The sequence below is a fragment of the Scleropages formosus genome, chromosome 18, assembly GCF_900964775.1.
Source record: "Scleropages formosus chromosome 18, fSclFor1.1, whole genome shotgun sequence".
NCBI classification, from domain to species: Eukaryota; Metazoa; Chordata; class Actinopteri; order Osteoglossiformes; family Osteoglossidae; genus Scleropages; species Scleropages formosus.
The window spans coordinates 14,671,304-14,684,428 of record NC_041823.1 but is presented as its reverse complement, the minus strand read 5'-3'; the positions used below and the strand labels follow the sequence as shown (position 1 = coordinate 14,684,428).

General features: G+C 41.6%; 1 protein-coding gene across 2 annotated transcripts; it reads left to right on the top strand.

Annotated features, from left to right (window-relative positions):
• Nucleotides 1-3,834: 3,834 nt before the first annotated feature.
• Nucleotides 3,835-10,919, top strand: LOC108931170 (H-2 class II histocompatibility antigen, E-S beta chain-like). Of its 2 annotated transcripts, none has more exons than XM_018746790.2 (6): nt 3,835-3,930; nt 7,095-7,364; nt 7,922-8,203; nt 10,179-10,292; nt 10,636-10,666; nt 10,842-10,919. In XM_018746790.2, the coding sequence occupies exons 1-5, from the start codon at nt 3,876-3,878 to the stop codon at nt 10,659-10,661; spliced, it is 747 nt and encodes a 248-aa protein (XP_018602306.2). In that variant the 5' UTR covers nt 3,835-3,875; the 3' UTR covers nt 10,662-10,666; nt 10,842-10,919. The 2 variants fall into 2 exon arrangements, with proteins under 2 accessions (XP_018602306.2, XP_018602307.2); XM_018746791.2 differs by having other exon boundaries at nt 10,636-10,662; nt 10,842-10,912.
• Nucleotides 10,920-13,125: the final 2,206 nt, after the last annotated feature.

Here is a 13,125-nt window from a genome sequence, read left to right as displayed (position 1 = left end):
TACAAACATGAGAATATTCTTGATTGATCACATCTTGTAAAGTTCATAAGTAATCTGTGCTCAGCATTGCTCAAGCAGTGACAAGGTTATGGGTGGTGGTGAACGTTCGGCAGATGTTAACACAGTCTATCAGCTAGGGAAAAAAGTAAAGTGTCCTTACGGTGTCAGAAGCTCTCCAGTCACCTAGAGCCGTCTAGAATTCTCCTGTCCTCGTTTTACTCAACCTCTCTGCAGCATTTAACACAGTTAATGCTGGGATCCTGCTTTCGTGTTTTGGACAGCTTGAAATCAAAGGAACTGCACTGAAATGATTTGAGCCTTACTGTTACAGCCCTGTCTAAGGCTGGACTGCAATACAGGGTTATTGAGACTGATTGTCACCAGGAAGAAGCACATCAATTCTTTCAGAATACTAAAGAGGCTGCTTTATTGACCACTGGCAAATCATAAGCCATCTTTCCAGGGGTGAGACATGCCAACAAAAGTGAACCCTACCCTTAGCGACTATCTACCCTACCAAAATAAAAAAACAAAAATACACCAGTCTAACTTGACTCCTAACTAAAAAAGAAAAACAGGAGAAAAACTGATATAAAAGAAAATGGTGCTCACCCCCAGCCAGCAGTTGCTTGTTTATACTTATTTACAATTAACGATTTACATATAGGTAAATACAATTAAATATTTACATATATTTCACACAAAATACGTAGTTGAGGCCTTTACGGCTATTTATAAAGCTGTTACATTTCCTATGTACATACATACAGGTTTTCATGCCAAGAAAGATGCTGAACTACAGCATCTCAACAGCAACAGCAAGACCACAGAACTTTCTGGTGTACTCAGCGTCTTTCTGGTCCAGTGGCCATGTGGATGATCAGAGACAAGTAGTAGGACCCAAGTGCGGGTTTTATTTATGGATGTGGGTTGAGGTTCGCGGCAAGACTGAGTTTGTAGTTGAAGAGCTAAGCTGAAGTTCAAAGCTGAGGTGCAGTCGTCATCCTTGGGGCAAATCCGGCGTCAAAGTTAGAAATCCAGGTAGAGGTCAAACCGCAGAACGAGGCGGTTTCCAGGGACTGTGTCAGGAGTACAGGGAAGAAGAAAGGAGTGGGTTATGGGAGCTGGAGACGGGAACAAGGCGCAGGAGACAGGAGTAAGGTACAGGCACAAACACTGGCAAGAATTTGGACTGGGTTCATTTTTGGCCAGAAACAGCTTATGTTGCAAAGAAGAACACATTTTCATTGTTATTGTCAAAATCAGTCAAAGGGTTGGACAAAAAGTATTTACAAGCCAGACTTGGTTTGTAGGCCTCCAGTTGAGGTGGTTTGGTTACAGCATTTCTAGGTTTTTTTGGAAACCATGTCCTTGCTAAACATTGTTCCTGCAGCTGATGAAGTCCAGTTCTGAGCCACCTTGCAGAAATCAGTGCAGCTATTCTTAGTCACAAAATAAGCTACAAAAGGCAAGCTGGAGGTTGGAGCAGTTGTGAATCCTTGATTAGTCCTAAATGATGAAACTCAAGTGGCTGGTAGTCGCTGACTCCTTTATCAGGTTCCTATACTAATTGTTTTGGTCTTGTCCTGATCCTCTGTCTTGTCTGCTCCTGTCACTTGAGATCTGTTCCTTGTCCTGTGCTTCAGTTCATGTCCTTGTCAACCAGCCCTTGCTATGTTTCTTTGATATGGACTTGTTCTACTCTCTACATCCCATATTCTATCACATTGTGTCCTAGGTCACAGAGTGCACTTGTACATCACTCTGCTGTTGAGATCACCACTCCTCTCATCTGAGTTTGGACATCACAGCAAACTGTCTGAGTCGTTATCTTGTCCAGGCACTAGTCTTGCCAACTTCGTTCCAAAACTTTATTTTGAAACTGCAAAAAATAAATTAATCACAGTGAAAATGGTTTCGTCAAAAGAAAGTCCAAAAAGCTTTTGGAATACTAATGTAGAAACATGCTAGTTTGACAAGAGGATGAAAATGCATGGAAACAGCAAAAAGAAAACCATAGAACTACAAATGCATTACTTTTAACTGCAGTAAGAACATGTAAAGGCACTGAAATTAATGTGCAGGTTGTAATCCAGTCCAAAGTTTTAAATTTGTAGTTTTGCCTCTATATATACTGTATGTATATATACCCCGACAGCTCTTAAAGGCCTGTCCCTGCCTTAATTGAATAATCAACAAAGAGTTAAGGACACAAGGATTACATCATGCAATTTCATGCTGTGAATCTTCTCTTCTGCTGGATTCAGATCTGGTGACTGGGAAGCCCACTGAAGAACTCTGAACTCATTGTCATGTTCAAGAAACCAGTTTAAGATGACTTTTGCTTTGTGACATGGTGCATGGTTTCCGCTGCATACCTTTCTGATTGAAACTGGGAAAATTTCCAGCTACCCCGGTCAGGTTAAGCGGTTATTGAAATTGCAGTAGTCGGGGTCATGAGCATTTGTGGTTTTGTGGGAGAGATGAAGGACGTGAATGATGAGATGGAGTGAAGGTCGGTAGGCAGGAGATCAGGAATGTCGAAAGGAAAGGACTCGCAGCACACACAGGAGTAGTGATCGCTCGAGTGAGGTTCCGCAAGCAGGCGTGGAATCCCAGTCCTGTTTTATCCTGTGCTGCCTTGATGAGATGCAGGTGCGGGTGAGAGGCACGTGACAACAATGTGTACTTTGTCGGTGATTTAGCATGTGTATACATTTTTGTACATTTTTTATTCAGTTTTTCTTCTTTTATTTTGGTTGTAGATTAAATGCCGTGTGTGTGTGTGAGACCTGCGCCCACATGTGTATTTCTGTAGGTGGTAAAAAGGCAGACTGCGAACATCAGCAAGTCTGTTTCCCAGACTGACTGGTTTTTAGAGGCTGGTAACGTGCAGTCTGAAGTATGAAAACCTCACCTGCCCATCAGGAAAAGTCCTGAACCTCCCCCAGCATTCCATATCACAAACATCTGTTACTCAAACTATAAAAAATTTTCCCAACCAGCGTAACCTGTACCGTCACGCCGTCTACTTGCATGTTTGACTGGGACCACTATATTGTCATAACTGACATATTGTTTTGGACAAGCAGGGGGTGTGGTGGCGTGGTGGTGCGGTGGTGCAGTGCCGCAGTGGGTTGGACCGGGTCCTGCTCTCCGGTGGGTCTGGGGTTCAAGTCCCGCTTGGGGTGCCTTGCGACGGACTGGCGTCCTGTCCTGGGTGTGTCCCCTCCCCCTCCAGCCTTATACCCTGTGGTGCCGGGTTAGGCTCATGCTCCCCGCGACCCCAAATAGGATAAGCGGTTCAGAAAGTGTGTGTGTTTTGGACAAGCATTTATTGATAATGAGTGATTAAAAATATAACACTGAAAGACAAGGTAGAAATATTTCTCTTGCACATATGATATTACAAAATACGTTTGTGTTGTTTTCATGCGAAAAATATCATTTATTTTTGGTGACACGTTTTTCGTCCAGTAGCCGATGATGTTTTTGCCTTAAGAATGCTAATTAGATCCTCTCGCAATGGCAAATCGACTAACAGCGAGTAATATTATGTGCAATACAATAAAACAACAAGAATACACACACACACAGATTGACTGAAACCTGTCGTCGCGGCGAACCGGAGCCTAACCCGGCAACACAGGGCTGAAGGGGGAGGGACACACGTCTTTCACTTTTTTTTGTACCATCAGCTAAAGACTTCAAATACTACGCTCATGACAATCCTGCCTTAGAAACAAATGACGCCTTGTAGCTGTCAGCGGTGATTGGTCCGCTTTGTAACTTCGATTGTCTCAGACGCGGTCCGACTTCTTTCTTCGAGGAGAATCGAATCACTGCTCATCTCATGTGCGCTGGAAACTCAAGACATGTCACTTTTTTATTCTTTTGCGCTGATTGCATTGCCATTTCTGTCTGGATGTGGTAAGTAACTGCTATGTACTATGCAAAAATGGCAAACATACTGTACGTACGGGTTACATTATGAGTTTAGTATAATAATAATAATAATAATAATAATAATAATAATAAGTATTCCAAAAATTATTCTCATACATTCCAAGTGGAAATTGTAGTTAGAAAACGTGGAGAGCTTGCTGCCTAGTTAGCGAATAGATCAAGCCAATTGCACTGGAGAAGAAAAACAACCGCCCCCAGGCTGAATGTTTCTAGACCTGTAGGAGTTCATGACACTACAGCCAGTGCTGTATCTGTCAGAGTTCGGCTCAGTGTGTAGTCAGTATCCTCTTAGGGTTAGGGTCGAAGTAGAGTCGTTTGGGTTATTCAACGTAAGGCATAAATAAGAGTAAAAAATGCTTGTTCCAAGGGGAACGCGGTGGCGCAGAGGGTTTGACCAGGTCCTGTCCTCCAGCGGGTCTGGGGTTTAAGTCTCGCTTGGGGTGTCTTGTGATGGACTGGTGTCCCGCCCCCCTCCAGCCTTGCGCCCTTCGTTACCGGGTTAGGCTCCGGTTTGCCGCGACCCCGCTTGGGACAAGTTGTTTCAGACAGCGTGTATGTTTGTTCTATTGATGTGTCATATAATAATAATCAGTTAAGACATTTGTCAACACTGCTCTGGGTGCAATATTGTTAATAAAAGGAAACAGATAATTTACCAAAAACAGAATGAAGTTAGTGAAATGTAAAAAATGAAAAACTAAATGAAGTCCGGATAAGCAGAGCGGTAAGGGGGTGCGCTATAACACATGTGGGTTGCTCAGTTAGATGTACATTCCAGCCCTGATCAGTGTGTCAGTCTTATACCAGTCCAAAGAAGTGTTTCAGGTGAATAGGTGACACTTACCCTTAGTGTGTGTGGCTACCCTGTGACAGTATAGCCTCCCCTCTGGTGTGTACCCGGATTAATCTGCCAAATCAGTGTCAGACCATCACTGTAAGTGCTTTGGAGGAAAGTGTCTGTGAAATGAATAAATGTCAATGTGTCCCAGTGCCGGCAGGTGCACGCAATCCAGGTAAATGCACAGAAATGCTTCGTAAGTCAAAGCATGGGTAATAAACTTCTGGTAATGTGCAATAACATAGAAGTTACACACACACATCATCTGAAACCGCTCATCCCTTGCGGGGTCACGGGGAGCCGGAGCCTAACCCAGCAACACAGGGCATAAGGCTGGAAGGGGAGAGGACACACCCAGGATGGGACGCCAATCCATCGCAGGGTACCCCAAGCGGGACTCGAACCCCAGACCCACCTGAAAGCAGGACCCGGTCCAACCCACTGCACCACCCTGTCCCCTCATAGAAGTTACATTGTTTTTAAAATTAGTTTTAATTTTGTTTTTATTTCTTATTAATGTTGGTGTCACATCTACACCCACATCTCAATTGACAGCACCTGATTCCGGTCCAGCACCTGACTAACTTTCTCACACACACACACACACACTTTCTGAACCGCTTGTCCCAGATGGGGTCACGGGGAACCGGAGCCTAACCCGGCAACACAGGGTGTAAGGCTGGAGGGGGAGGGGACACACCCAGGATGGGACGCCAGGCCGTCGCAAGGCACCCCAAGTGGGACTCAAACCCCAGACCCACTGGAGAGCAGGACTCAGTCCAACCCACTGCGCCATCGCACCCCCTCCTGACTAACTCCTGACCCTTTAATTTAAAGTTTAAAAGACACTCCGCAGTTCCCAAACCTTTGCGGAATCTCATCAGGGACAACCGTCCTTCCTTGTGACGCTTCATTCACAAGCATGGCTAACTCTCATATCATATCCTCCGGTTTATGAGTCTTCGCTTCGTTTCTCAACCACATCCACGGATCCTAGTTCCAACCCTGTTCGCCATTCGTCTGACCCTTCGCTAAGTCCCCTGACCTCGCCCATGGATCTTCACGCTGACCCTGACCGCCGATCGACCGACCCTTCGCCTGTCCCCGACACCGAGAACTTACCTCATCCCTTGACTCCGGACGAATGACGCTGCACTTGGGTCCAGCCGTCCCGGCTCCCTATGTTTCGCGTGACAGTCGGGAATTTGTGAACTTTGTATGATGTTTTAAGATTTAAAAAAAAAAAAAAAAGTCAGAGCTGCAGTTGAGCCCAGACATCTTGTCCTATCTCTGGACATGCTTCTGTATTATGTCTTGTTATTTAAAATGTGTTCAAAATGCCCAGGTGAGTGCATACGCTGGTCTGGCTCACCAGATGTAGGGGGCTGGGAAGAGAGAGAATCTGTCTGCTGTATCACATTCTTCCCATCTCAAAAGCCCTGCTGTCTGCTCCCTGTATGTGGAATTATCCAGTTTATTCATTTAGCAAATGCTTTTCTCCATACCAAGAATGTACAACTAAAAGTTATCAAAAGTGCAGAAGCTGCGGGTTATATGTTCACTGGGTTTTAGTTCTCGGCAAGAGAGTAAGAGAGTAAAGTTCTGCAAAAAATTCTGTTCTCCATTGTATTTAATGCATTTAAAATTCTTTAATAGAAGCAAGTTCTAAAGAATAGTTGCAGCATTCCGTTACAGATATGCGTAGTGTTACAGCAAACACTGAAATTCAGGTGCATGTCCACGCTTCTTCTATGTGAACTAAGCTGCGCTCTCTATGATATTTATAACGTCTCGTGAAAAGTGTGTAAACATGCAGGAGAGAAAGGAGTGGAGTTGAGTGTTCGCGTGTGCGACTATTTCGAGTTCGGACAATAGTACTCGTTACATCAATATTAATTTTGAATTCTCTGGCTTGTTTATTTTCATCTGTATTTTGCACTGCCTAAGTTTCTGCGCTTCAAGTTTGCCTTTCATTTTTTTTTTTTAATTCTTGCCGCTCACATTTTTATTTCATATATTTCTACTTCTGCGAGTAATGATGAATGCAAACGAAACGTCTGCTTCTCAAACAAACTTTGGAATCACCCTGCCCTACCCTAAGTTGTTTTGCTGTACAGTTTATGCCCTGAGTTGCTGGGTTAGGCTCCGGCTCCCTGCGACCCCGAATGGGACAAGCGGTTCAGAAAAAGTGTGTGTGTGTGTGTGTGTAAGCATAGCTAGGTTTACACTTGCAAACTACCTGTATTAAAGCTAATTAAAATGTATTTGTATATCTTTTTTTTTTAAACAGATGGCTACTTCCACCATACCCAAAGGGAATGTCATTTCACCTCCGGGGACTTGAAAGACCTTGAGTTTATTGACAGGTACGTTTTTAACAAAGATGAGTATATAAGATACAACAGCACTCTGAAAAAGTTCATCGGGTTCACGGAACATGGAGTGAGAAACGCAGAGAGGTGGAATCAAGATGGATTTTCAGACCAAGCCTATGGCAACCTGGATGGGTATTGCAGGCCCAATTCTGAGTTAGAGTTACAGAACATACTTGGGCATTCAGGTGAGTAGTTCCACACCATATAAAAATAAAACACACATTAACTTATACTAAATGTTCCTCAGTTAAAGTTATTTATGTACATTGTATATATATTTTTCATTGTTTTGATTACCAGAATGAAGAGTTCTAGTGAAAGGTGTTAGACTGTCCTAAAATTGCATTCTTTGAATATGGATATACTGTGTATGCGCATGCTATATATGTGTGATATATAGAAATGTAAATATATAATGTAGCAGTAGAGATAGGGAAACCAGTACCTCGGAATATGAAGTAGGATACATCAAGGTCTCTTAGTGGGCTCTCTTTATGGATTTCTTTATTCAGTTGAACTGGGGAGGAGCAGATAGTGTACTGGTTAGAGCCACCTTTTTTTGACTTGAAAGATCCAGGTTTGAATCCCACCTCATATCTGTAATACCTTTGAGCAACATATTCATCCTAAATTGCCAAGTTTTATAAATTGGTAAATTATAGGCAGCTTAAGATAGTAAATTGCTTTGGAGAAAAGCATCAGAAGAATAAATAAATGTAAATTCTTTTCTGTTTTGTTTTAGTTGAACCTTTGGTAAAAGTTAAATCTGTGAAATCAGGCAGTCAGAGACACTCCACTATGCTGGTGTGCAGTGCATATAACTTCTACCCAGAGGGAATCAAACTGACTTGGCTGAGAGATGGGAAGGAGGTGAAGACTGATGTAACTTCCACTGAAGAGCTCTATGATGGAGACTGGTACTATCAGATACACTCTTACCTGGAGCTCACACCCACATCTGGAGAGACCATCGCCTGCAAGGTGGAGCACAGCAGCTTTTCTGAGCCCAAGGTCTTCAAATGGGGTAATAAACTATACTGAACAAAACAGTTATATTGTATGTTGAAGATTTGACCGCACAGAAAGAAGTGTCATGTCTAGTATAGTTAGAATTGTCTAATATTTGATATGACAAAGTCTGGATTGTGCACAAGTTTGAAATGTTAAGTTAGTGTTCATCAGCAAGCAGTTAGTAATCAGCATGTGAGATTGAACAATCACTGTTCCACAAAATGAGCACCATGTTTCTGAAGATCATAGTGAAATGGGATAGATCCTCATGAAATTTAAAACCTGAAAGTAAAACATCAAAAATGCTTCATTAACTTGAGACTCTGGAATTAATTATAAATACATATATGCAGTGTGTGTGTGTGTGTGTGTGTGTGTGTGTGTGTGTGTGTGTGTGTATAGTTGTATACACATTCGCTAATGACATTCACAATGGCTGATCCTAGTTTAAAATTATAAATATTGTTGCCAGATCAAATTCATTTTTTTGTTTGTTCATTTATTAGTTTTTAATGTGTTTATATATAAACACGTCTTTAAAAATGTGTATATATAAACGCATAAAAATATGTATAGTACTATGCAAAGGTTTTAGGCAGGTGTGAAAAATTGCTGTAAAGTAAGGATGCTTTCAAAAATAGAAATGTTCATAATTTATTTTTGTCAATTAACAAAATGCAAAGTGAATGAACAGAACAAAAAGCAAGGTCTCTCCCAGGCAGATATTTCAAGGCAGACAGGGGTTTCCAGATGTGCTGTCAATGCTCTTTTGAAGAAGCACAAGGAAACAGGCAATGTTGAGGACCGTAGACACAGTGGTCGGCCAAGGAAATGTACCGTAGCAGATGAAAGACACATCATGCTTACTTCCCTTCACAATCGGAAGATGTTCAGCAGTGCAATCAGCTCAGAATTGGCAGAAATCAGTGGGACCCAGGTACACCCATCTACTGTCTGGAGAAGTCTGGTCAGAAGTTGTCTTCATGGAAGAATTGCGGCCAAAAAGACACCTCTGACATGGAAACGAGGCCGAGTGCCTCAACTATGCACGAAAACGCTGGAACTAGGGTGCAGAAAAATGGCAGCAGGTGCTCTGGACTGATGAGTTGAAATTTGAAATATTTGGCTGCAGCAGAAGGCAGTTTGTTCGCAGGAGGGCTGGAGAGCGGGACCATAATGAGTGTCTGAGGTCAACAGTGAAGCATGGTGGAGGTTCATTGCAAGTTTGGGGCTGCATTTCTTGCAAATAGAGTTGGGGATTTTGTCAGAATTAATGTACCCCTCAATGCTGAAAAGTACAGGCAGTTACTTATTCATCATGCAATACCATTAGGGAGACATCTGATTGGCCCCAAATTTATTCTGCAGCAGGACAATGACTCTGAACATACAGCCAAAGTCATTAAGAACTATCTTCGGCATAAAGAAGAACAAGGAGTCCCAGAAGTGATGGTATGACCCCCACAGAGCCCTGATCTCAACATTGAGTCTGCCTGGTATTATATGAAAAGACAGAAGCATTTGAGGATGCCTAAATCCACAGAACTGTGGTTAGTTCTCCAAGATGTTTGGAACAAACTTCTTGCCGAGTTCCTACAAAAGCTGTGTGCAAGCGTAACTAGAAGAACTGATGCCGTTTTGAAGGCAAAGGGTGGTCACTCCAAATATTGATTTCATCTAGATTTTTCTTCTGCCCATTCACTTTACATTTTATTTGAAAAAAATAAACTAACATTTGTATTTTTGAAAGCATTCTTACTTTACAGCAGTTTTTTCTCACCTGCCTAAAACCTTTGCACAGTACTGTATGTCTATGAGCATTTTGAAGTGCTGTACATGATTTAATAACCAAGCCCATGTTTAAAATTGGGCTGTTTTGAATGTAGAAGCATCTTAACATTCCTTAAAAACTTTGTCAGTTTATAGACATTAGTGAAGTAAAATAGTCCTAATTAAAATAACAGAATTACTCTTGATTCAATTTTCAGATCCCTCAACGTTAGATGGAGAGAGAAACAAGGTGATCATTGGGGCTTCCGGACTGGTTTTGGGACTGATCCTCTCACTTGCTGGTGTGATTTACTACAAGAAGAAATCAACCGGTGAGATTTAAAAACATGGAATACCGGCTTTTATTTCTGGGTATTTTCATACAAACAATAACTTTTTTTGCTTTTAGCCACACCCCAGTTTCAGATGAGCACAAATTTTTGGACATTTTATAATAAAGGAAAATTAAATTTGTGTAACATTAGTATTTGGTTACATACCCCTTATATGCAATAACTTATTCTGACTTTTCTGAAAGCAAGTACTAAGTTATTCAGCATTTTAATTATCATGCAGTTATTAGTTACATTCTAAACACTGGTATAATCCTGAGTGGACATTTTGTAGTTTTAATTTTTCTAATTATTGTGCATATTTGATATTTTTGTTCTACAGGGAGAATCCTGGTACCAACAAGTTAATGTAGGTATGGTGTAATTGTTCTAAGGGTTTTTTTAACTAGTGAAACATTTATCCTACATATTAAATGTGTATTTAATTCTACTACAGTATCTTCAGAAGCAGAAAATAGACATAATTACAAAATGTAATATTGGAAGACTTCACTCCAAAGTAAATCTTTCTGTTCTTCCATTTCATAGTTGTTTCACTGTCACATGGAGAGGAACTTTGTGGAACTCAGTTTGGGAAAAGACTTACCTTTCATTTCATTTTTTTTTAAAAATTTTAAGCATGTATGGAAACAATGAATTAGGGAGTGTGCTGGCACAGCAGGTTTGGCCAGGGCCTACTCTCCAGTGGATCTGGGTTTTGAGTCTTGCTTGGGGTGCCTTGTAATGGACTGGCGTCCCCTCTTGGGTGTGTCCCCTCCCCCTCCAGCCTTGCCCCCTGTGTTGCTGGGTTAGGCTCTGGCTCATCCTGACCCTGCTTGAGACAAGCGGTCTCAGACAGTGTGTGTGTGTGTGTAAACACACATTTTCAGAACCGCTTGTCCCATATGGGGTCACGGGGAACCGGAGCCTACCCGGCAACACAGGGCGTAAGGCCAGAGGGGGAGGGGACACACCCAGGACGGGACGCCAGTCCGTCGCAAGGCACCCCAAGCGGGACTCAAACCCCAGATCCACTGGAGAGCAAGACTGTGGTCCAACCCACTGCGCCACCGCACCCCTGTGTGTAAACAATGAAGTTTAAATGTGTAAAAATAATTGGAATAATAAGAATATTCTTATCTAGATTTATATTATAACTAAAGGATTGTTTTTAGTAAGTGGATACAATTATTCTGCTGAATCACAGATGTCCACATGATTGAGCTGAAGTCTGTTCTTTTAATTACGGTATGCTTATTTTATGGCATTGTCAAACGTATTGCTACTATTTTGTCATTACTTTTAAGTAGCCATTTAAATTTCCTGGTTATTATATAAAATACTACACCATTATACTGGTGAACTGTATCAGTGTAGTAATCTACAGCTTTAGAAATACATCCACAGAGACTTTCTAGACATGGTAAGATAAAATATTTCAGAATTCCTTTGTCACACATTTTAACTTTCACTGGACAAATTACCCACAATGAACCTAAAGAATGTGTTGAGACTTACGACGGTGCTCTGGGTGATCTGTGGGCAAAATACCATGAATATTACTGTGCTATTCCTGTAGTGATGACCCTAACCCTAGAGTTAGTGATGTGCTCCTGTAGTAATGTGATAGTTCCATTGTACCATCAGTTCAAAGAATTAACAAATTTAGTGAATCAGGATCCAGCCTGTGACCAAACATATGTTACCTGTTGATCCAAAAGAGAACATCAAAGCAACTGGAACTATAATAACAGATGACGGTCATACTTAATATATGAAAATATATCTAGTATTGTAAAGCACGACTAGCATCAAAATGCTCGAAGTTCTGATGTTTTCACTATACAGTTAATATATTAGGGATAACGACATATCTCTGGTTTGAGTATGACCTTGGTGGAAAGTTAAAAAACAAAAAAATATGGAATTTACATGAGCAGAATATGATATTTGTATAAATGACCAGTGTTGCTTGAATTAATACCAGTAATTTCATAATTGAGAAGCTCCTTTAGAGGTCACTAATGATCTTATTTGGCCAAAATCAGTGTCTAGTCTCTGTTCTTATTCACTCTGATTAAGCATTGAGTGGATCACTGGAATCTGTCCCTGTTCTGGCATTCTGTTTTAGTTTAAAGGCTTCTGTAGCTCAATAAATTTTTAAACACAATTTGTTGCTTGTTTTTGGATTGTTTTCTATTCATTGTAAAATACACATATGAATGACTTTGGACCACAGCAACGAGCAAAGATTGATTGATAATTAATATATTGGTGTGTAATGAAATCAGGCATCAACTGAACAGCAGGCTTTAGTGTATCATAGAATTACAAAAGCTGGACTAGTTTTACACTACTCTTAGTTATGTATCCCTTGGCTTAAGCTTTTACACATAATCATTACATAAAGACCCCTTAAATATCTCATATCACTAGACAGTGGTTCAATAAAAATTAAAGAAAAGTAGTTATGTACTAGGGAGTGCGGTGGCGCAGTGGGTTGGACCGGGTCCTGCTCTCTGGTGGGTCTGGGGTTCGAGTCCTGCTTGGGGTGTCTTGCAAGGGACTGGCATCCCGTCCTTGGTATGTCCCCTCCCCCTCTAGCCTTATGCCCTGTGTTGCTGGGTTAGGCTCCGGTTCCCCGCGACCCCGTATGGGACAAGCAGTTCTGAAAGTGTGTGTGTGTGCAATACAGAATACTCTATCCTTCCATTTTCCTTAACTGCTGGTCCTAGTCAGAGGGGGTTCAGAGCCTATCCCACAAATGGAGTACACCCTGGATGGAACACCAATCCATCAAAGAGTAGCTAGACACACCATGACCCAGTGACAC